Source organism: Lepidochelys kempii, chromosome 7 (assembly GCF_965140265.1).
Source record: "Lepidochelys kempii isolate rLepKem1 chromosome 7, rLepKem1.hap2, whole genome shotgun sequence".
Taxonomy (NCBI): Eukaryota; Metazoa; Chordata; order Testudines; family Cheloniidae; genus Lepidochelys; species Lepidochelys kempii.
The window spans coordinates 9,587,857-9,613,010 of record NC_133262.1 but is presented as its reverse complement, the minus strand read 5'-3'; the positions used below and the strand labels follow the sequence as shown (position 1 = coordinate 9,613,010).

General features: G+C 43.3%; 1 protein-coding gene across 1 annotated transcript; it reads left to right on the top strand.

Annotated features, from left to right (window-relative positions):
* The first annotated feature begins 8,595 nt into the window (after positions 1-8,595).
* Positions 8,596-20,354, top strand: LOC140915156 (2-epi-5-epi-valiolone synthase-like). The gene is made up of 5 exons (XM_073354733.1): positions 8,596-8,765; positions 14,163-14,796; positions 16,732-16,965; positions 17,716-17,968; positions 20,254-20,354. The coding sequence occupies exons 1-5, from the start codon at positions 8,596-8,598 to the stop codon at positions 20,352-20,354; spliced, it is 1,392 nt and encodes a 463-aa protein (XP_073210834.1).
* Positions 20,355-25,154: the final 4,800 nt, after the last annotated feature.

The window sequence follows — 25,154 nt, the reverse complement described above, 5'->3', positions numbered from 1 at the left end:
GTATCAGCCAAAGTCTAAGAACAGAATAATAGATGTAAAGGAGAAGCTGGATTCTACTGAGACTTTCTGATCCAAATTTTGCCATTGGCAGCCATAATATATTAAAAGTCCACAGTACCAAAGGGACCATGTGGTCTTCAAATGACTGATCCTATGCTTTCAACAGAACTCAACAGCCAGAGGGAATGAGAGGTGTCTTGACAAAGGATCTGATCCAAACCTCTTTGAACGCAATGAAAAGACTCGCATTGACTTCAGTGAACTTTGGATCAGAGTGTGTTACATGTGCAGTCCCTGTGTACTTCAGGTGGGTCAAAACTCTGAGGACCCTGGCTCTGAAACTTTTCCAGATATGAGGTATTCAGTATGAGGCAACAGGTTACTGAGGAAAAGCAAGAGGAAACACAAGTTGACAATAGCTTCTCTCTTACCTGTTACCTTCCTTGCAGTGTTACTGAATAGCTGAGAACTCATCTGCCTATGATAGGCATGTCCTGAAGTCAGGATAGCAAGGCTAGTAATATAAAGAAAATCATTTTCATAGATGAAAATGGAAGGTCATATGTAGTGTTTTATTTTGAGAACCTGATCCAAAGCGCTGAGAAATCAATGGGAGTTTATTGAGCACAGTGGACTTTGAATCAAGCCAGGATAGCTCAAAACGAATGATTTTTTAAAAAATTGAATTTTCATTTTAATTAGATTTTATTTAAATATATTTTTCTTTAAAAAAAACTATTTGAAAATTATGTCAATCGATATTAAGGCTTAGATTTACTATAATAATCTACTAAAATCTTTTAAATTTAAATAAAATAATAATATTCAATCAATAGGTTTGCTTCCGAAGCTTTAAAGATATTCAAACCCTGAACTGGTGGAAGTAACTGACTTGGCACCTGAAACCAGACCTTGTTGTAGTGCTCAACCAGCTTCTGACAGAAGTAACCTTTTCTGCTGGCGCAGATAGAATATTTCCTTTGTTTCAGTTTATTCAATCACTTCGGTTCCTAATTCAAAGTTGAGAAACCAATGAGGAGCTGAAAAAACTGGAAAGCTTATTTTGCTCTCCCAATCTATGAATAAAAACCAGGTGTGAAAGGTTGAGATCTGCTAGTTCTAAAACCTGGAAAGAGTGGTGACCAGAAATAATCAGTTCAATTTATAACTACCATTCATACTTCCTTGGTTTAATGCGGCTTAATAAATCAGTTTTAAATACAAAACAAGTTTTAATAAAGTTATTTCCACCTTCCTTGTGTGTCACTAACTAATAATTAGATAAGAAATCCACCATTCACCATTTTCTAACATCAAAATTGTAAAATTTAAGAACCTTAGTAAGGTAGGTTGCTTCAATAAATGTGAATCGATATAGTGTATACTCCTGGTTGGTAAAAAGAAAACTTGGAAACTATAAACTACAACCCAAACTCAAGTGGTATAATTATGCAGTAAATGTTAATTCAAATAAATTAAAATAATAAAACATTTTGAAATATATCCTAGCTCAGGGCAGTAAAGAAGAGGATTTGCTAGTTGAAGACAACAACTAGCTAAGACAGACATGTTTCCATAATACTGGAGAATGCACCTAAAAAAAATAAGAGCGGGGACATCGCCAGCTGGTGTCAATAGTCAGAAACCGACAGCGATTTCAATACAGCTATGACAATTGACACCAGCAAAGCTTCTTCCCGAAAGCACGTGCGCTTTTGAGAATAAAGATGATCCAGACTAGGAAACTAAGAACAGTTTATACCAAGTGCTATATGAAAGGGAGAGAATCCACTGCTCTTTTAACTATGTTGTCAGTAGTATTCTCCTAAATCTTCGATAGCACTTCCTTGTATGGCAAGGTCAGCTGGAGGATATGATTTACTGTCTGCCAAACATGTGCCTTTTATTTCCCCATGAGGGAAAAAAGTAGATTGTGTCCTTGTTTTAACTGAACCTAGAATGACTCACAGAGGAGGAACCCCCAAGGGATCTGCTGAGGACAGTTTGCATTGCTAAGAGTTCTAGGATATTCCCAGAACAATAAGAAACCCACAGCTTCAACTGGCATCCTAGTTCCTCCAGCTCTGCTTGCCACTCCAGACAAAAGACAACCACCTGTCCCCAATAAAATGTGCATTCCCAGCACCAATGCCTTCCCTCCCCAAACTGAAAAGGGGGGACCGATTGCCCTTGCATGGAACCCTGAACTCTGCAGAAAGGGCAGCCTGGGGAGAGGTTTACCTGTGGGGTGGTGCATGATGCTCCAATTCAGCCAGATTCCGGGGGCTGCTGCTGTCTGTGCAGTGCTCAGCTTGGTAGTGTGCATCCCTCTCCACGTGAGGGGCAGGGCTGCCATGGGGGACACGTGGGCATAGGCAGCAGAGCCTGTGGTTGCTACTGGTTATGGAATGATCGCCCCTGGCTTGGGCTGGGCTTCTTAGCCCCAGCTGCACCAGGCAGCTCCCAGGCTACTCCCTCCACCAGGCATTTCCAATAAATGCAATAGAGCTGGGGAGAGCTAACCGCATCACACAGACAGCAGTGGAGTTTTGGCATCTATTTGTTTTATGTAAGTTGTTTGCTGGCCACAGAGTGCGATTCATAGCTGGGGTTTTGGAAGTTCTGGGGCTAGGGGGAGAAAATCAGCAGTTACACAAGCTTACGGCTGCACAGTAGAAAAGACTAGAGATACGCTCCAACCAAAGGCCCAGAGACAACTTGTGAGGGGGCATGCGGGGGCACATGTCCCCTGCTGCATACCACCAAAACCTTTAAATTGTGCCCTGCCTCCCCTCCCACCACTGTCAACAGTTACGTGTTGCCTCTGCCCAGAGCCCCAAAGTCAGGAGGAATTTGAAATCCCCATAGCCCACGGTACATTTCCTAAGGGGTCTCTAGCTTTACAATAAAGTGACCCAAAAGAGCCTATAGTTTTCTTACACAATGCCTGCTGAAACACCACTGCCTGATGCTGGTGATATTGCCAGGTTTCGGCCTGTGTGGAATTGCCCTGTTTTGGAGAAAGGGAATTGAGGAGCTGGCAGGTCAGCTCTGATGGGCTAGTGGAATATTCAGACTTTCCAGACCCATTGATTGGATTGACCACATCAGCCCCCTCTTTGAATCCCTCCACCAATGACCCCGCTTCTCTACCACATCAAACATAAGCTGCTGATCTTTCCTTTCAAGGCCCCTCACAGTCAATCCTCACCAGACCTGTCATCTTTCATTTGTTATCAGGCTGTCGCTGCTCACCTCCAATCACCTGGGATGCCGGCCTCCCTTTGCCCACCTGTTAAATTTCCAAACAGGACCTTCGTTCTTTCTCCCATTCATCTCTACACCCTTGGGAGGGGATCCCTGTAAAAATCCATATATCCACCTCATTATCCATTATCCCTCTTGAGAACTTTCCTTTTCCCAGATACCTGCAAAAGACTGGACAACACATAGGCTGCTGGTGCATTGAGAACAGCCTATCATGCTGAACAGTACTGTCTCACTATTTACTTGTACTCCTGTCTGTCTGCATCCATCTGTTGCCTTTTGTCTTATTCTTAGATTTTAAGCACCTTGGAGCTGTGGCAGCTTTTTTGTTCTGTTTGTACAGCACCTAGCACCATAGGATCCTGGTCCAGGACAGGCGCTCCTAGGTGCTACTGTAGTACAAATTATCCCTTCCCAGAAGGAGAAAGTGAGGCGCAGAGCAGTTTCAGTGATTGGTGCAAGGCTACCCAGTGAGTCAGTGTCAGAGCTGAATTTAGAACAAACCTCTCTAACCATTAGAATCTACGGATAGCCATGTAATATCCACTGCCCCTAAAGGCTTCCGTTCTGCTGGCACAGGCTGGTACAGTAGGTAATGTACCAGGTCAACCAATGCAAGGTCCTGGTGGTAGATGGTCATTATAACTAGCCCAACATTTGAGAGCTAGCTTGCCAACATTTGAAGTGAAACAGGAGACATAACAGCAGAACAAAATCATAAAAGGAAAAGCAAATAAAATAACTGACTTCAATTTCTCACTGCTATTAATCAAAACAAACAGACAAGACTAAATAGATCAGCCCCTTTAAATACCTAAGATTATCCCCATATGTCACTTAGTAAACTATGAGCCGAATTAGATCTTATAGCCCCTATAGAAACTGATGCAATCTGCATATGGATTGGGAGTTAAAAGTTTTAAGTATTTTTAGTATTGTTAGGAACAGAGTAATGCTCTAACCATTCCACAAATCATCTCTCCACAGGTTTGCTGGGTGACCTTGGGCAAGTCATTTCTCCCCATACTTCAGTTTCACCATCTGTAAAATAGGGATACATCTATTAACTTCCTTTGCAAAACACTTTGAGATCTACTGATCAAAATTGTTACGAGAGCCAGGTCTTCTTCTTGTTGTTAATAATAATTAATAATACTCTCCTTGAAGTCAAACTTACTTTAAAAGATTTTATCCTAGGAAAATTCTGATTCTATTTTAATAGCCTTTTCCAGGCAAGTTTGCTGGTCTAAATTTCAGAAATGGTTTTCAATTTCATTTAGCCCTTCACTGATCTGTAAATGCTAAATAATTCTTGTTTTATGGCTACTTAAGAACTAGTGGTTTTATAGTCTGTGATTTTAGGCATGTTTTTAATTTTCTTCATCTGTTTTTCAAGTTGCTATGCAACTCCCCTATCTTATACAATACCATTATTTTTCCCTCCAAAATAAAATCTCTTAGTAACACAGATAGCGTGTTCTGTTTTGCTAATTATTTGTCATGTCCCCCATTGATTTTGTTCATCTCCTTAAGCGGTTTAATCCCTCATCAGTCTACTTTTACTCTGTCTAGGCTGTTCTAATGTTGCCTGTGCCCATGCTATCTAAATGATTTTGTTTCTACCTGCAATTTGATTTGAAACATGGCTTTAGTTTAAAAGAGCTGGCTGAGGAGCTCGCTGGATCATTAATGTTAATTTTCAATAAGTCTTGGAGCACTGGGGAAGTTCCAGAAGACTGGAAGAAAGCTAATGTTGTGCCATTTTATAAAAAGGGTAAATGGGACGACCAGGATAATTATAGGCCCGTCAGCTTGACGTTGATCCTGAGTAAGATAATGGAGCAGCTGATACGGGATTTGATTAATAAAGAAGTAAAGGAGGGTAATGTAATTAATGCCAATCGACATGGGTTTATGGAAAGTACATCCTGTCAGAGTAACCTGTTTTTTTTTTTTTTAATTATTATTTTACAAGTTTGGTTGATAAAGTTAATAGTACTGACATAATATACTTACACTTCCTGTAAGGCATTTGACTTAGTACAGCATGACATTTTGATTAAAAAGCTGGAACAATATAAAATTAACATGGCATACTTTAAAGCATTAAAAACTGGCTAACTGATAGGTCTCAAAATGTAACTGTAAACAGGGAATCATCATCCATTGGGGTCCCGGAGGGCCTTGGCCTTAAACACCTTTAGCAATGATCTGGAAGAACACACAAAATCATCACTGATAAAATTCACAGCTGACATGAACAATTGGGGGAGTGATAAATAATGAAGAGGACAGGTCACTGATACAGAGTCATTTGGATCACTTGGTAAACTGGGCGTAAACAATGTGTGTGTTTTAAATGGCTAAATGGAAATGTATACAACCAGGAACAAAGAATGTAGGCCATACTTACTGGATGGGGAAGCAGGGTCTCTGAGAAAAATTTGGGAGTTGTGGTGGATAAGCAGCTGCTCCCAGTGTGACACTGTGACAAAAGAGCTAATGCAAACCCGGGATGTATAAACAGGGGAATCTCAAGTAGGAGTAGAGGTTGTTTTACCTTTGTATTGGAACTGGTGTGACCACTGCTGGGATATTGTGCAAAGTTCTGGCGTCTACAGTTCAAGAAGGGTGTTGACAAACTGAAGAAGGTTCAGAGAAGAGGCAAGAGAATAATTAGAGGAATAGAAAACCTGCCTTACAAGGATAGACTCAAGGAGCTCAATCCATTTAGCTAACAAAGAGAAAGTTAAGGGATGACTTGATCACTGTCTATAAGTACCTACGGGGGGTACAAATATTTAATAATGGGCTCTTCAGTCTAGCAGAGAAAATCATAACACAATCCCATGACTGGAAGCTGAAGCAGGACAAATTAAGACTGGAAATAAGATGTAAATTTTTACAGTGAGAGTAATTAATTGGAACAATTTACCAAGGGTAGTGGTGCTTCTAGTCTGTTTGCCAGAAGCTGGGAATGGGCTACAGGGGATGGATCACCCGATGATTACCTGTTCTGTTCATTTCCTATGGGGCACCTGGCACTGGCCACTGTCAGAAGACACAATACTGAGCTAGATGGACCTTTGGTCTGACCCAGTAGGGCCATTCTTATGTGGATTCTCCATCACTGACAATTTTTAAGTCAAGATGGGAATTTTCTAAAAGATCTGCTCTAGGAATTCTTTTGGAGAAGGTCTATGGCTTATGTTATACAGACTAGATGATCACAATGATCCCTTCTGGCCTTAGAATCTATGACCCTAGGGTGGTGGTGATCAAAGGACATAATTGGCAATAGGAAGGGAGACAGATGGTTTTCTCTGGGGATGGTCCAAGACTGTGGAATTAACTTCCCCCCAGAACAAAGGACCATCAGAAACCTTGCCACTTCCTTCTCCAAGTGCAATGTGCATTTTTACCTTGTCTTCTCTGATATAAACACATGGCAACAGGAAATTCATATTAAAACCAAAAAACAACAAACAACAACATCCATCCCATTCCCCCCTCCCCTCCCCAACACACACACACAACCAAAACAAGACATTCAGCTGCACACACTTCTCCCTCTGGGGAGAGGATGGGAGAACCAACAGGACAGATGTGTAGTCATGTTGCTTAATGCACTACTGGAAGGTGTTCAGATTTATAGAATCATAGAATATTAGGGTTGTAAGAGATCTCAGAAGGTCATCTAGTCTAATCCCCTGCTCAAAGAAGGACCAACACCAGCTAAACCATTCCAGCCGGGCTTTAAAAACCTCTAAGGTTGGAGATTCCACCACATCCCTAGGTAATCCATTCCAGTGCTTCACCACCCTCCTAGTGAAATAGATTCTATGGTGATGAGCATGATACAAGACCCTATGAAGAATAGAAAAGAAAAAAGTCCTCAAATATATTGCAAATTCTGACATTATAATTTGCTCTTTAAAGCATTCTCCTTGTCACCTTTTATGTCCTGTTATGAAGTCTAGTTCAAACATTACTACTCATCATTGGAAATCTGATTAAGGACAGGTTTAATAAGTAGAACATGACATTGCTCTTTCTACCCCCATCTCCATCGAAAGCCATGTAGTTATAGTGGGCTGCTCCAGAACAGCAGAGTGGGCCACTCGACCGGCTCCCTGAAGCCACCAGAGGCTAGGAGGAGAGAGCAGGCTGACTAGTCAGCCCTGAACTGGAGATCCAATTTGAGTGAGTGGCGAAGGGGGGAGGCGGAAGAGAGGAGATTCTCTTTGAAGGAAGGTACAATATAGTCACCCCTTTTTTAAAACTTGTTCAGCAGGGCAACCTCCTCCTTTCCTTATTTGTTCATGTCACATCATACCGTTGGATCACAACATCACATCGCAACAGTAAAAAGTTCAATGCAAGAAACTACGCAGAAGAAGCCATTTGCAGCGCACAATAACTTTATTGAACCTGCAGATTATAAACAATACAATATACCTCGTATTTACATGCCAATGGATGGCGCTCTTTATATTCAACAGCTGTCTACATGTATTCAGGTGCTGCTTTTGTTATACAGCATGCTCGGCACAGCACCTAGGCAAAGGCTGAACCAAAACCCTGGCTCTGAATGCCACAAGCTAGATGTGAACCCAAATCCTATGGTTTAAGGCCACCACTCGTTTTGATGTAATGTCACCATAAAAACAATGCTTCACAGCATCCATGGAAAATTGGGATTGGCCCTGATCATATCTTGGATGATCTCACAATAATCACACAATGGGCAACTGTGATTTGTTAGCATTAAAGGGTATTATTTTGATTGTCCCCTTGTGTTTCCAGTGGAACACAGGAATGAGAACTCCTGGGGGCCTATATAGCCTGCACAAATCTCCTCACCGCTGCTGCTTGTGTTCCCTCTTTGGCTCTTGCACACAGAGTGGGGCTAGTAATTAGATAAATCAGAGGTCCTGCCCAACAAAGGAATTCTTAAAACGGTATTGATATTTCATATAAAGTATTTGTCTTTCATAACACCCATTTCACTGCAGGGCATCGTGTGAGAAGCTAATTTTATAGATTTGTATTGTATTTCCAAAGGATTATAAAACTAACCAATTATACAATGCTATCTTGGGTCCTACATGTGTCTCTGGATGAGTTGTACACCTCTGACTCGTGTCTTCAGATTAGATAATACTAGTTTTATAATTTCCTCCTCCACCCACCCACACATTACCAACAGGTGAGGAGTAGACAGGACCTCCTCTTCCAAAATATGGTCAAACTGGAGCCTTTAAAAGTGACTGGAAGGCACTCACTTAGGTGAGATCTCTCAAGCTAGAGATTTCATCTGCTGGAAAGATGCCGGTGTCTGAAGAGATCTTAGCCAAAAAGGCCACAAAAGTCATGCCTGAGAATCCCAAACAGACTGATTTTCAGCTGGTGCGGATCAAGAGCACTTGGTGTCGGATCAAGAAGGGGGAAGCCATATGCAACTCCAAAGATAAGATAACCACCTCACAGGCTAAAATGTAAGTATAAAAGCTTGTGCTAAGAATACTTGATAAAAATCTGATGACAAGCTTGCTATCAATCTGGCTTGGGTTAGTCGTGTTATATCACCTTTCAGGTGGGGGAAATTGAGAGATTTGTTAGGCTTGTGCAACTGAAAAATGTTATCTAATGTCACTGCGGTGAGTGGGACTGAAACCCACCAAAAGGAGACATTCCAAGTAGAGGCTCAAACATGTTTCTCAACCCATCTTTCTGTGTGCCAGCAGTGCCGCACAAATCAGGTGTTCATCATACACCTTGGCATAAATGGAGTGAGTTGAAGGGGAGATAATTATCCCCCTCTCTGATTTTTTCACACTTTTGTGTATGTAGCAGATAAAGCTTGGAAGCTTTCTTAAAATGTCTGAGGAGTAATTAGAGGAACATGGGGATTTTTGCAGTTTGGGGTCAGTCAGTGCATATTCATAATCATTGTGGATAAAATGGGGGGTGTAGCAGATGTTTACAGAGTCGGGTAATGAAATACATAGCTTGGAAAAACAAATGCAAAAGGTACTAAAAACCACTGACATGATCAAAAAGCAGAATGCAGCTGTCACAAAATTTAGGGGAAGTTCTCCACCTGTGGCAAGGTTAGAAAAGGGTCACGGATGGGTGAATGTTTTCCCTTCAGGCTAAACACAGCTCTCTGCAGGAATGTCTCCCTCCTTAATTAACCTTGGATTGCAGGAGGATCCCCTTTCATCAGAATACAGAGCCTCATTTTGCTATTAAATATGAATGGAATACTCACAAATGTGGGGCTTTGTTTTTTGAACATCAGAAGTTTTCCAATATTTGCAGTGTCTTTATTCTATTATCACTGTGTCTGATCCTTCTCCCAATCAATTTGATAGGAGTTTTGCCGTTGGCTTCAGCAGGAACAGGTAAATAAGGTGCCACTTCCGCAGCAGACACTGCGTAGGCAGATCTGGATTGAATTCAATGGGGCTCTATCCAGGCATAGAGGTCTGCTTGTGCAGAGCTCATTCCAGGATGGGGTCCTTAGTCAATAACGTAATTAATTGACTTAAGGCCCAGTCCGCAAAGAATTGCTCATGTAAAATATCCGTTAGCAAATGGCAGGTTTGGGCTCTATTTCATAGGCATTCTGCAATTCAGACCAGGCTGTCTCCTCACCTGACCATCTCCCATGTGGCTAAAGTTAGAGTTAGGCTAAAGTTAAAAGTCTCTAAGTCACTTGGGGCCAATTTTTACTGGCATTTACGTCCTTAAAGAGGCAGATAGGTGCCTAGTAGGAAAAGCAGGTAGGTACCTAACATCCATTGATTTCAGTGGAAGTTAGGCACTTACGGCCCAGATGGACAAAGGTATTTAGGTGCCAACCTCCCATTGACTGCTGTGGGAGGCAGGTGCCTAAATACATATGATAATCTGTGTTTAGGTGGTTTTGGATACATCTACACAGCAAAAAATAACCCTGCAGGAGCGAGTCTCAGAGCTCAGGTCAGTTGACTCAGGGGCTTAGAGACCTACCTCCTCCCACGTACACACCACATTTTAGAGCCTGGGCTCTAACCTTAGCCCCACCGTTTACATGGCTATTTTTTAGCCCCCGTAGCATGAGACCAAGTCAGTTGACCTGGGCTCTGAGAATTGATGTTGCAGGGTTTTTTTGCTGTGTAGACGTACCCTTTGAAAATCCACCAGGCATCTGTGTACTTCCTTAGGCCTCTGAATAATACAAGTAACTGATTTTTCTCTTTGGGTGCCAAATAAAAAAGCCCTGGGGGGGGGGGGGGAATGTGGGAATGTGGTTAGTTTCAAACCAAACCTGAATTTTGGGGGGTTTTCTTGCTGAAATCGCAAAATGGAGGGGGTTGGGGGGGAAGAGAGAAAAACTGTTTCGGATAAAAACAACACCTGAAATGAAACTAAATATAAAAACCAAAAATAATTTTTGTCAGATTTTCATTTCGTTCCATTTCCAGGGTTTTTTCCAACCCAAAATGAAATTTTTAAAAAAGGCATAGAGCTAAGTTTCTAAACCTATGAAACGAAAAAAGTCAAATCATTTCATTTTGAAATGGTCAAAACTATTTTGGCTCTTTTGAAAATGTAAATGTCCTTTTTCTACCTGAGATGGGTCCCTGAAGTTAACCTGAATTCACAGATAGTTTCAGTACTTCTCACCCCCCGCCCCTCCCAGCCAAGGCATTTTCTGGTGAATTTACTATTTGCTGAAACAATTTTACCAGGCTCTACTAAGCCCCTTTGGAAATCTTTCCCCACCCATAATCCTATTTAATAGGCTCTGTTGCATTCTTAGGGCTAACTTCTGTTCTCACTGAAACCAAAGGGGAAAAAATGAAAATTGGACCTAAATAAACAAGGGGAAAAATATGAAGTGGTAGATGTGACTGAATTATTTTAAATGAAAACATGTCAGTGTAAAATGTCTCTGAACTATTCTAAATTTTTCAGCAATTTTTTTTGCCAAAAATACGACATTTTTTCATCAAAATGGAACAAAAAATTAGGTTTCAATTCAAATCATTTTTGTTTCTCTTTTTCCCTCCTTCCTTGCCCCTTTTTATGTCTATAAAAGTACAACAAAAGAGAGGAAAGGGGAAAGCAAAAAAAGTGAAAATAAAAAAATTAGATTATAATTTAATCAAAAAAATTGTTTCATCTTGGCATAATATCAAAAAGTTGTGGGAAGAACATTGTAAAACATGAAAAAAAAATAATTTCTTTAGAAATATGTTGTGGAAAATACAATTTTTCCAAGCCTAGTTAAAGCCTTGATTAAGCCAAAAAAGCTTTGACCTCTGTCCTGAAAAATCACCAGGTATAGGCTATGGCAGGCTGACCTCTACTGGAAAAGCTCTGCTATTTCATCCCAGAAAGGCAAGTTCTGTGGAGCTTCTTGTTTCCCTTTTGAGACAGTAGATCTGAACTATTACAGAATACGGGCCTGGGATTAGGGCCAGGGTATGGGTTGCCAAAGTAAGAAAGCTATTTCAACTGCAGAACTGCTTAAAAATAGAAGGACTTAGCTGGATTAAAGCCAGAGCGGTCAGTTTTGGAGTTACCACAAGCTCTAAGAAAGCGCAGCGCAACTATGTGTTGCCACTAAGAGGATCCCTTCACAAACATTAGAAACAAGGCCCTGTGTAGATCACGATTTCATGGACTGCACTGAAATCACGGAATTAGCCCAATATCATGATTCTTCCAACAGTGGGGAAAGTGGGCATGCCTACCTCTGATGCCCATTCATAGTATCAGAGAACATCAGGGTTGGAAGGGACCTCAGGAGGTCATCTAGTCCAACCCCCTGCTCAAAGCAGGACCAATCCCCAATTTTTGCCCCAGACCCCTAAATGGCCCCCTCAAGGATTGAACTCACAACCCTGGATTTAGCAGGCCAATGCTCAAACCTCATGGTATTTAGCTAATTCAGCTGCTTGCAGCGGGTGGGCAGGCCAGGGGAAGGGCTGTGATGGGTCTCACCATAACACTGGCCATCTGGCTCAGCTCCAGCCCAGGCCACTCTGCTGCTCCGGTCTGGTGAGCTAGTGGGGAGAAGGGGTCAGGGCTGACAACGAGTAGCATTTAGAAGCCTGGGCCTACCCCACAACAGTCCCTGGAAGGCCGAGGGAAGACACAGCAGCAGCGGAAACCAGGATCCACTGCTTGGAGTGAGAGAGGGTGGGGGGCAGGGTGAAGGAGCCCCTGTCCCAGTTGGGGGATGGATTCCAGTCTCACCCCAATCTCCCCACCAAGGCAGGGCCCCTCCAATACTCATGCTCTAAGTGACAGGTCCTGGTCTCAGTTCCTTCAGCATCTCCTGTGGCCTATTGGGGGCTACTATATGGTGGGCTTAGGATGACCAGGTATACGGTTTTCGACTGGAACACCTGGTTGAAAAGGGACCCTGACAGCTCCGGTCAGCACCACCTCTGTGGCCTTGCCCCCCCCCCCTTACTCCTGTCTGGGTCCCCCACTCCCAGAGACACAGCCCTGCTCCCAGGCTCTGGGGGTGGGGGCGGATAGGGGTAAGGGGGCTGGCTTTCACACCCCCACTACTAAAAATGTTCCAGCACCACTGGGTGCCAGGAGAGGCAGGCAGCCTGCCTTAACGCCCCTGCTGAGGCGCTGACCAGGAGCCACCCGAGGTAAGGCCACACCCTAACCCCCTGTCCCAGCCCTGAGATTCCCACAGTCAGAGCCCCCTCCCACACCCTGAACCCCTCATCCCCAGCCCCACCCCAAGAGCCAGCACTCCCAGCCCAGAGCGCTCACCCCCTCCCGTACCCCAACCCCCTGCCTCAACCCTTAGCCCCCTCCAGCACTCCGAATCCCTCAACCTCACCCCCCAGCCTGGAGAACCCTCCGGCACCCAAACCCCTCATCCCCAGCCCCACCCCAGAGTCCTCAACCCCAGCAGGAGCCCTCACCCCCTCTCACACCCCAAGTCCGTGCCCCAGCCCAGAGTTCCCTCCAGCACCCTGAACCCTTCATTCCTGACCCCACCCCAGAGCCCTCACCCCCTCTTGCACCCCAACCCCTTCCCCAGACCAGTCAAAGTGAGCCAGTAGTGAGTGTGGGGCGGGGCCTTGGGGAAGGTGCAGGGCCTCTGGGCAGGGCTAGGGTGTTACGTTTTTTGCAACTAGAAAGTTGGCAACCCTAGGTGGGCTAGAGCTCCTAATCACCACGCATTGCCTCTGCTGCCCCACTTCCCCGCCAGCTCGCTAGACAGCTTTGCTAGGTCCCTCTGAAGAAACTCCTCACAATCTTCTCTAGTCTTGACTAGCATAAATAATTGTGTCATCTGTAAGTTTTGTCTCAGGACTTCTCACTCCCTGCCCTTCCAAGTTCATTAAAAAGAAATGTATATGAAACATTTAATACAGAACCTCAGGTAATTCATGGTTAAAATGTTGCCATGCTGGAAATTGGTCTCTCTTTCATAGCCACATGTAAGGAACTTAGTCAAAGGTTTTCCTGAAAATTTAAATACATTAGAGCACTCATCTCCGCTATCTTATAGACAAATTAGTGAATTTGAGAGGAGCAATTTGCCTTTACAGAAGCCATACTAGTTAGTCTTTGTTATATCATTTTCCACCTACCTGTTTCCTCATTTGATTTTTAATGATCCCCTCAGCCATTTTTCCTGGTGCTGAAGCAAGGTGGACTACTCTACAATTCCCAGAATCACCCCTATTGCCTATTTTAAAGATCAGTACAATATTTGAAACCCTACTCTTTTCTGGTGTAGTAGTAAACTTTAATGAGAGATTGCATATTTCAATCAGTAAGCTAGCTGCTTCATTTTTAAATTCTTTTTTTACATAGAAGGTACCTAGCTTAATTGATCTCACACCATGTTTTGTGATCCCTGACAGAGGCAAAAGTGTTTCAGACCTTGGAATTTCCTGGACAGTTGAAGCTCCCATCTCTTTCTGCTACAAAGTGGTAGAAACATGCAATCTTCTGGATCCTGCCAACAGTACACTCCTTTTTGGGCACATCATAGATTCTCAGCAATTAGAGATAGCCATTGATAGAGAAAGAGAACAGAGGCGTTTTATTGTAATGGATCAGATTGTCGATGAAAATTATGGCTCAAAAGTGAGAAAATACTTTGAAGCCAATAATGTTCATTATAAAATCCTTTCCCTGCCCACCACAGAAGAAACCAAATCCATGGATCTGGTCCTAAGCATCTTGCAAGAAGTTCACAACTTCGGCATCGACAGGCGTAAAGAGCCCATTATAGCAATTGGAGGAGGGGTTTGCCTTGATATCGTAGGCATTGCAGCATCACTCTATAGAAGACGCACCCCTTATATTCGTGTCCCAACGACCCTCTTAGCTTACGTTGATGCCAGTGTGGGAGCAAAGAATGGTGTAAATTTCCTTCAGTGCAAGAACAAGCTTGGAGGCTACACTCCTCCTGTAGCTACTTTTCTGGACAGATCCTTCATCCAAACTATTCCCCGTCGACACATCTCCAACGGTCTTGGTGAAATTTTGAAGGTACCTTTTTTTGGAATACAGATGTACTTTTGCTATATTAATTATTAATAAAAAGTTAGATCTGTGTGTGAGCCTAGAGCTTTGTGTAAGATGTTTTATACACCCAAAGGGTGGGCTTTTCAAAGCCACCAAAAGAAGTTGGACAACCAAATCTCATTATTTATTAATCATGGCCACCCACATATTTTATAGTAGTTTGGCTTCTAAGAATCTAAAAGTGTGCCTAGCCCAGCCTCTTGGGACCTGTGGGGGGGGGGGCAGAGAGTCAGGATGGGACGACTCACCAGCACGGCGCCTCCTGCTGGTTGTCTAGGGAATTAGCTCTTCCCAGCCCTGGAGTACCCTCTGCCAGCTGATGTCTTGCCTACCGCTGGCCCCCGTGTCCCTCCCGGACCCTGGTGCCCTTCACCCAGGGGTTCTGCCCACCGCAGCAACCCACAATCTGGGTCTCCCCATTCAGGAGAATCCCCAACCCTCTATCCCCACCTCACCTCAGTGTCTACTGTCAGTCATCATCTAGCCCCCACTCACCGGGGCTGACTGCAGTCTGTAAAGGCCACTCATCATTGGCAAAGGGGGAGGGGGGTTGGACCTGTTGCCTCTGCCTACCTAGGGGCTGCCCCTTGGAAGCCCCAGTACCCTTTTGTAGGCCTTTGACAAGGCCTGCAGCCTGGGGTTTTACTAGGCTGGAGTTCCCCAGCTCCCTCTGCCCTTCACACAGTACTGCTCCACTCAGCTTCCCAGGCAGCCAGGTCCTTCTCTCTCAGGGGCTAGAGAGACTGTCTCAGCTTCTGGCCCACTGCCCTCTTATGAGGGCCAGCTGGGCCCTGATGGCACTGGCTACAGCTGTAGCTGCTTTCCCAGTTAGCCCAGCTCTCTTCACTGCAGCCCTCTCCAGGGCTGCTCTATCCCCTTCCAGCAGGAGCAGGGTTACCATCCTGCTACAGGACCCCTGATAATTTTTCAAGATACACATAACATATAAAGAAAAGGAGTACTAACAATAAATTGGTTAGTCTCTAAGGTGCCACAAGTACTCCTTTTCTTTTTGCGAATACAGACTAACACGGCTGCTACTCTGAAACATAACATATAGCAAAGCCAGATGTCAACTGTAGAGAAAACAGATGGAAGAAAACTCTTTCATTTCGGACCTGATCCAAAACTTATTCAAATCTATGGGAGTCTATTTACCTCTATTCATTTTGGATCACTGTCCACTAAGAGTAAAGATAAACTTTAGTTTTTTCAGAATGGAGGAAAAACAGGGAAGTTAGTTACATTTTTAGCCAAAGACGTGTTCTACAAGACCATTTATACATGCCTCAAATGTTCAAAATATATGTTGAGTTTGGTTGACCAATGGTATTCTCAATCTTTCTGGGCCAAATTCTGCTCTCATTGTAAATCTATAGTTATGCCCTTAAATTTACATAATTTACAGCTTTGAGATCTATCGATGTAATGTAGTGCAAAGTAGGATTATTGTGTCAAGTTAAGAAGTATTTAAATGTATTAAAAATGCATCCATCCCAAATGCATGCATGCAATATTAGTAAAACCTATGCAATTTGAACCGCTGCCCACAAAACTAAAAACCCTTCCAAAACCCCCAGCCCACTATATCACCCACACTCCCATTCACTCAATTCTCTCTAAAAACAATCCTGGGGGGAAAGCCTGGATTATCCTGGTGAGGTCCAGCATCTCGTTAAAAGGGCCTTAACCTGCTTGCCAGATAGATGGAAAAGCCCTTTGCAAACTACCTGTACCTGGACAGCCAGAAGCAACCAGTAATCCAACATTTATTGGCATGCATGCACTAGGATAATAGTACTAGTTGTATGTATTTCAATATGTACTTTTCCTACAGTGTATTATTTGCTGATATAAAAATTCACCTTTTAAAGTGCTTCTTTCCATTCTTTATTCAAGATGGCGCTCATGAAACACAAAGGGCTCTTTGATCTACTGAAGAGCCATGGAAAATACATGCTGGACACAAAGTTCCAGTCTCACAACGGCTTGGTCAATCATGGTGATGCTGCTCTAAAAACAACCAGGCTTGCCATAGAAACAATGCTGGAAGAGCTTGCACCCAATCTCTGGGAGGATGACCTGGACAGATTGGTTGATTTCGGTCACCTTATAAGCCCAGAACTGGAAATGGTCAGTCACGAATTTTAGTTTGCAATGTCGTATTAAAAAAAACCAACAAGTTTTTAATCATAGTAAAAATGTTCTTGGAAGGTTTTGTTTTGTATTATACTTGTGAGGCAGCATATACCTGGGAGTCAGGAGACCTGGGATCTAGTCCAAGCTCTACCTGATGTAGAACAGTGGGCAAGTCATGTCCCTTCTGTGTGCCTCAGTTTCCCCTCCCAACTTTGTCTATGTTATCTGTTTTGATTTGTTAGAAATTTTGAGCCAGTGACTGTCTCATTTGTACAGAGGCACAAAGGAGCGCGCACATCTAGGCAGTAGCGTAACATAAATAGCAGCAACAATCTCAGCTATAACAATACAAATATTGCAGGGTTTTAAGATTCCAAACACTACTGCTATGATAAACTGCTGTTCAGAAGTGGTGCATGGGGACGAACAGACTCCGTCCCTGTGAAAAGGTTCAAGTGAGGTGTTTGCTGCGAAGGAACTTTCCTTCCTTCTCATTCAAAGTTCAGCCCTTGCCTTCAATCGAAGCAAAATCAAGCTCTCTGTGGGAGATTTTTATGTACCATTAATTATGTGGAAAATATTTTCTCCACTCCCCAGAAATAGAAAGGATGCTGAGAGTCAGCAGATCTCTAGTTCTATGACTGAGAGCCACATACTAGTTTTCATCTACAAAGTCAGACGCATTAAGAAAACCCAGACTAGTTACCGTAAGGGGGGAAAAAGCTAATTTTACTTTCATTTCAGAAAGTTTTACCATCACTGATGCATGGAGAAGCAGTAAACATCGACATGGCATTTATGACTTACGTGGCCTATGAAAGGGGGCTTTTAACTCCGGAGGAAAAAGCTGACATTATTCAGTGCATGAAGGGTTTGGAGCTCCCGGTGTGGCACGACGACTGCAACTTGCATCTAATAAAGAAGGCCTTGGTGGAAAGGTTGAAACACTGCGGAGGCCAGATGAGAATGCCTCTCCCAACTGGACTTGGGATGGCAGGTACTGCAACATAGCTTCAAAAGGGACAGACATTAACCAAGGGAAAGGGGGAATATTCACACCCTTTCACATACACAAGAGCAACTCATAGGCATACTCGCTAATATGGCCAGATTTTTAAAGATGTTTGGATGTAGATGGCTGCTTAGTGTGATTTTCAAAAGTGCCCAGGAACCTAACTCTCATTGTGGCGAGGCACTTTTGGAAATCCCACTAGGCACTCATCTATGTCTTTAGGGGCCGTATCACCTTTTCAAATCTGGCCCTGAGAGCATGATCAAATAGCTGTTGAATTCAGTGGGAGTTTTTCCATTGACTTCAAGGGGATTTGGATCAGGTTATTACAGTAAAGTCTTTGGGGATATTAATTACTTTTCTCTTGGAACTTTGTCAACTTTTTGGTTTTTACTTGTCCTGGCAACATTCAAAGAAAAAATAAAAAAACCCTCGTTACACCACCACTAAGGAATACAATATAACATGCCAACATGCCTGCCCTGCAGTTTGCAGTTATATATGTAGGGTTTTAATTGACCCTTTAACATCTTACTAGACCTGGACAGAGAGAGGGAATTCAGCTCCTGCATCTGACCACCAGAACTTAAAGACTGAGCTCTAATAAATTGCCTTAAGGTTCACCAATTTACTTTGCAAACATATTATAAACCATACTGGGTATTATTTCAGGACAATCCAAATACAGTGCTATATTTGTTTTTTAAAAAAATAGTAACAGTAAACATTCTTTTGTCATGCTTGAAAACATTTTCAAATAATTCTTGGAAAAAGGCAGCTGGTATACGATGCAATTAAAATACGTTGAACTAAATAGCCTACACCTCAGTGATACTAATGTCTGCCCAGAGTGACGATACACATGTAAATAGAAATAAAATTCAGACTAAAAAGCAGCACATAGCACCAGCTTGTGATATATCAGTCTACAGCTAGTCTGTAATAATTCCACCTGGTTGAATCTCTATGGGCTAAATTCACAAAGGAGATTTAGGCACCATTTCTACTCTGGGGGCAGCATGTTGGGTATGTCTAGCTAAACCCCACAGGAAGGCTGCATCCACACTGAAGTGTGTCAGTGAAAAGTTCGGATAGAGGGGAAGCAGCGGGGAAAGGCTCTGGCAGCTCCCTGCAGCAAGGAAAGACTCCGGTGGAGTCTTTCCCTACTGCCATCCCACTGCCAGAGCCTTTCCTTGCTGCAGGGAAAGACTCTGGCAGAGGGGCGGCACTGGGATGCTACTCTGCTAAAAACAACAGTGTAGACAAGGGAGGGGGATGGGAGTGACTTAGGACACCTGGCTGAGACTGGAGGGGGGCACTTATCTTCAGCCAGGGGCTGTCCGCTGGAGTAGGTGCCTGTGTCAGGTCAGCCCTTTCTCACGAAAAGCCACAGGGAAAGAGCCCCTCACCCCGACCCCACTATAGCCAATAACCCAGGTACTCTCAGGAAATTTGGAGAGCCAGGTTCATGTCTCTGCCCCAATGGCTGTAACTATTTACACAAAGTATAACAGCTTCTAAAGAAGAGATGGAGAGAGAGAGAGGCCTACCCCCAAAATAGCCAATTGCGAGGTGGTTAGGGCACTCACCTGGCATGGGGGAGACCTAGGTTCAAGATCCTGCTCCAAATCAGGCACAATAGGGGTTCATGTGTGGATCTTCCCCAATCCCAGGGCTACTGTCTATTCTGGGATGGATCAACACAGGCAGCCTGCAACATTCCCACCCCGTTTGCTTCCCAGCTGGCCTCCCACTGGGGAGTTAGGCAGAGGAACGCCTTCTATGATAATCCCACAGGGGTTAGGCATGAATGAGGGCTCAGAGCAGCTCCTTAGCTGTGGGGGCTGCATCAGGATTTTGGCAGCTTTGTGCTATGCATGCCTACCAGTGGAAACTCAGGTAACTAGAAAGATTGAGGCGCCAGTTAGGCAGCCACTAAACAGTGATTTTGTGAATGGCAGTGGTGCCTAAATCATAGGCTATCAGGGTTGGAAGGGACCTCAGGAGGTCACCTAGTCCAATCCCCAATTTTTGCCCCAGATCCCTAAATGGCCCCTTCAAGAATTGAACTCATAACCCTGGGATTAGCAGGCCAAACCACTGAGCTATCCCTCCCCAGGACTCTATCTTTAGGTGACTAAGTCCCTTTGTGAATCTAGCCCTGTGAATAAGTCTTGTAAAGCTGCTCAGGGAGTGTTTACCTCACTTTCTGTGAATTAATTTGACATCCAGAGAAGCTTCTTCTACTAACTAAAAATCTTATTTTGCAGAAATATTCAATGATATCAGCGAGGACACCCTGGAAAGAGCGTACCAACTGTGGGCCAGCGAATGTAAGACAGCAATAGAAGAGGACTTTCTGATTCACTGAAAGCTGTAGGATCAGATAGAAGCAACACTGCCCCTTGGATGACATCCTGCAAAGCTGTAATGTAGTGATATGGGCTGGATTTCAAATAGAACAATTTCAGATGGCCTTATGAAATCAGCACAAAAGTTTGGGTTTGGGTTTTTTTAGGCAGCTGATCTGTTATGCCTATTACATTTGTACAATTTGTAATAGAAGCTCATAGGGGCCACATTTTGATCATATAGCTCCCAGCGCCTGGATAACACTAATGAAATAATTAACATCAGTCCCTGGAATTATCTCGGGCACGTAGCATAGTATATTCTGAGCACAACGCTGCTCCCATTGAAGTCAATGGCAGATCTTCCATTCCTTTTCCTTCATTCCATACGCTAGTACAGATTGTGGGGTGTTCTGAAATAGAGCTTGCAGAGGGATGACTCTTCACTGTCTGCCAATGGATCTGGAGTCAATAGAAGTGTTTCCCAAGTTAAGACTGCAGTATTAGATCTATAAGAGATATAAAAGGAGTTGGGGTTGATGTAGCAAATAAATACATTTCCTATTTATAACCGTCTTTATAGTGTAACATTGCACTAGTTACTTTTCAAAAAAGAAAAAAACTTTTCTATTGTAGTGTAAATGTCTTATCAGAAAACAATATGCTATGTAAAATAGCTAAAGAAAAGTAAAAGGCCTATGATACATTATGCAGCACTGAGAATTTTTAAGTTACTTTCCATGTTAATTGTTTGAGGCAAAAATACATATTGGCTTTTACTCTAACCATGTACAGAACCATACATTTTGAACACACTAACCATTATATAGTGTCAGATTACAAAAGCTCTTCATTTCAATGAGTAGCAGACGACAGTCTAGTCTAAGTAGCTGTGGAAGTCCTAGGATTTGGGACTTTTGAAACTACACTGAACAAAAGGCTAGAAAGTGTATAAGAGAGAGCAACCCTGAACTGGCAGCAGTCTGGCCTCACAAAATGATCCATCATCACTTCTTACTTCTATGACTCTGATTAATTACATTTACCTTAGCTCGCTAGAAGGATGTACTGACGGTTATATATCAATAAAACATACTTGGTCAAATTCCGCTGTGCTGTAGATAGTGATGTAAGTTACACATTGGGTTTAGGTTGGACAAAAAAATGGGTGTTGGTGCTTTACCTGTGTAAGCTGTACAAGTTCAGGTTGTGCCTTGGGTGTGCCAAATAAGTGTAATTTATGTCACTTCCATATTGTGGAGAGACAAGTCTAGGTGGTACACGCAGAAGCAGCTCCCACTGAAATCAAGGGGAGCTATTTTATGCCTACTTACCCCAGGGTGGCTCATTCGAGCTCATAAAATGTTCACATTTGAGGCAACTATGATCACTACCTCCTTTGCAGTACCTTCTTCCCCTGCCTAGTCTTACTTCAGCTTTTGCTTTCCTGCTCCTTGGTTTTTGTTTGTGGGAGGGATGGGGAGAGGTCTGGTCCAGCAGAGTTCCCTCATACCCTTGACACTTGAAGCGTCGATACCTAAAACATGCAAAGAGAACAACACTGCCCCCTACTGAAAGTCCAGCCCACCAGGTTCTCCCCTGGCTTCTGACCGGAGGCTGCTCTGGGAAGAAGCAATCCTCTAACCACGGGAAGGTGCTTCTCACAAAGGATGCCAGCATTAACAAGAAAAAACAATTATCCAGTTATTGCCTGGGCTTTTTATTTCATGACACTATTTCCCCCCTACTATGTTTGATATTCACATCCATGTCACCTCTGCTGATCCTGCACATAACAGAGAAACCAAGTCAACAAGGTCCCCCTTGGTATAGCAGTTTGTGTTTCACTTGAATGAGGTAGGAACCCAAAAGTGTTGCCTAGCCTCTCCCTGTCTTAATTTATTTGTATCATAGTAGCACCTAGGAGCCCCAGGTAAAGAACAGGACCACTTTGCGTGAGGCACTGTACAAACACTGAACAAAGAGGGCTTAAGGAGTCATTGCTCCTGCATTCTTACAGTCTCTCTGTCCTATGCTATTGTTGCACCCTGGTCAAGGCACAGAAGACACTGGAGAACATTGGTACTCAGAGCTGCCTCTCTTTACTTAATAACTATGTTAACTGAGCAATCAGCAGGTCCCCATGAGGTCTAGGACACACCAGAACTGAGGATAGTCAGGAAGTTAGTCTATCTGGGGCCCCCAGTTAAGATGGAACAGGGGAAATCTACAGCTGCCTCTTTTTGACCCGAGCAGCTATTAAAATCTCAGGGCCCTAGGGGGATTCCAGGTGGAAATAGAAATGGATGCAGTCTGGTATTCTCTAGGATGCAATTCAGCTGATATACAGGGAATGTACAAAGTCCTGCTTCTCTGAACACAGGAGGAACCAAGAACAAAATAATTTTTTTTTTTTTTTTTTTTTTTTTAGTTTACAGCCCCAAGCTGTTTTAGCCAATAGAGCCCAAAGCTCTCTCTCTAGCTTACCCAGGGTTACACTGTGCTCACAGGCTACTGCCTGGCTTTCTTGCTTTTTGCCTGGCTTTCTTGCTTTTTGCCTCCCCCACCCCCTTGTCTGGTCTCAGTTTGTGTGTTCTCTCACATGCCTGGTCTCACTACGCAGTGGACCCCACCCCCATGTCCACATGGTGCTAGCTTCTGGGCAGACTCTATTTGGCCTTGTTTTAGGTGTGGACTCTTAGCTGTCTCTTACCACTATGTTAAATGAAGGGTATGTACATACAAAAGGTTTGATTGAGGGTTTAACTTTCACCCCTTAACAAGCATTCACTCATCTCATAACACTACCAATGGTATTAGTTTTTCCTCGGAGACATTTAGAAAAGCAGGGGGATGTTCCCTGTAACCACTAAAGGGCCCAAATGATCCAGAATGTCCCCATTATTGGGAACGTTCAGAGAGGGAAACGTGGCGTTTACTGTGCTCTGGGAGCAGCCCCTCCTGTCAAACTAGCAGGGCTGAATTTTTGCAGAGGATCCGACCTTCCCAGGGACCTGCCATGTCAAGGACTTTCAACCTGTCCCTATAATGGAGAGTTGATCCTGCCTCTCCCTGGAACACTGTGTACATGGAACTAAGGCATGTGCAGCTCCAGCCCATTCTGTGGTCAGAGAAAGCCTTTCCACAGGCAGCGTGGATGAAGGCGGCGGCTGACCCTTTCCATGCACGTTGCTGCAGTCCTCCCCTGCCTGCTTGTGACCTAGCAGCAAGTCCGCTGTCTGCATTCCTTCAGGCTGCTAATTCATTTGGATAGCACAAAGCTGCTCATAAACCACACACAGTGCACAAAATCAAAGATACTTTAACAACCAAATCTCTCTCTGGTTCCTCAATAGGAACCAGCGCAACAGTTGAGAATCACATCCAAATGGCAACCTTTTCCCACAGGAAAGGAGTTCTCTATACCTCTAATTAGACAAATATTGTGAGAGACAGCGCAGTGAACACTGATTAAACATAATTCTTATGCTAGATCACAAAAAATGTATGTTAATTACATTAACACAGGAACTAATGGTGTAGCAATGAATCTTCAAACTTCAGGTTGCAGAATAAATAGATGTCTATGCTCAAATGCCCACATTCATTATGGGTGAGAGGCAGATAAGGGCTTTGTCCTGCCAACTTCCATTTAAGCTAGAGGAAAAAAAATACCACTGACTTTGCTGGGAGTTTGGACTGAGCCCCTAAATACTAACACATCCAGGGGCAGAGTCAAGGTTGTTTGTATGTTGAACACTGAGAACATTTCTGTTTCATGGTCTCTGTGTCCGCACTGAGTACTAAAGATGGCATTCAAAACCTGTAAAATATTTTTCCTGGAATATGTGACTGACACAGAATACATTAGAAAACACTTGTTTGGTTAGACTGTGGAACTCATTGCCACAGGATGTCATAGAATCTTGCTAAATGATTGGCTTCAAAGAGGGATTGGACATCAGCTATTATACTGAGCTTTTGGGATTACCATCATAATTCACTTATGAGTAATGTGAACATCCTAAACTCATGTTGATAAAAACCATCTCTGGCCATCACAAATTCATATCTATATACCATTAAATGTATTGCTGAGCTTTAAAGTATGCAACGTGTTTCATGCGGTCTGGTAAAGAAACTACTGTAAAACCTGCACTGGTTGGTGAGCCAGGAGACATTACATGGCAGATGCAAAATGAGTAAATACGTAAGAGTTAAACCCGAAAGGGGAGATTTTCAGAGGCATAAAGGACATCTAAGGACCCAACTCCTATTGAAAGCTAAATGGGAGGTGGATACTTAATTGTGCTTCATATCTCAGAAATTAAACTACAAAAAAAATTTTTTTTAAAGAATGCCAGAAACACAGGTAAGAAAAGCCTGCCTACAACTTCTGGTCCAGTGCTCACTGAAGTCAGTGGAAAGACTCCCACAGACTTCAATAGGCTTTGGATCAGGCCCCCAAATGTATGACATTTTAAGGCACACTGACACCACATCAACTCCATTGGTGCGGTCACCTGTAGTGATCCACCAGACATTGCTTGCACTCCCTGAAGTGAGCTGTAGCTCACGAAAGCTTATGCTCTAATAAATTGGTTAGTCTCTAAGGTGCCACAAGTCCTCCTTTTCTTTTTGCGAATACAGACTAACACGGCTGTTACTCTGAAACATGAAATAATGTGTATCACAACACATCAAAGTATCTAGAGTACAATTAAGATTAGAAGGTGAACATGTGATTATTATTTTCCCCCTTTCTGTCTACCTCAGTGACAGAATGCGATCAACCTCTGCCATGCTTTGTTGCTTAGTAG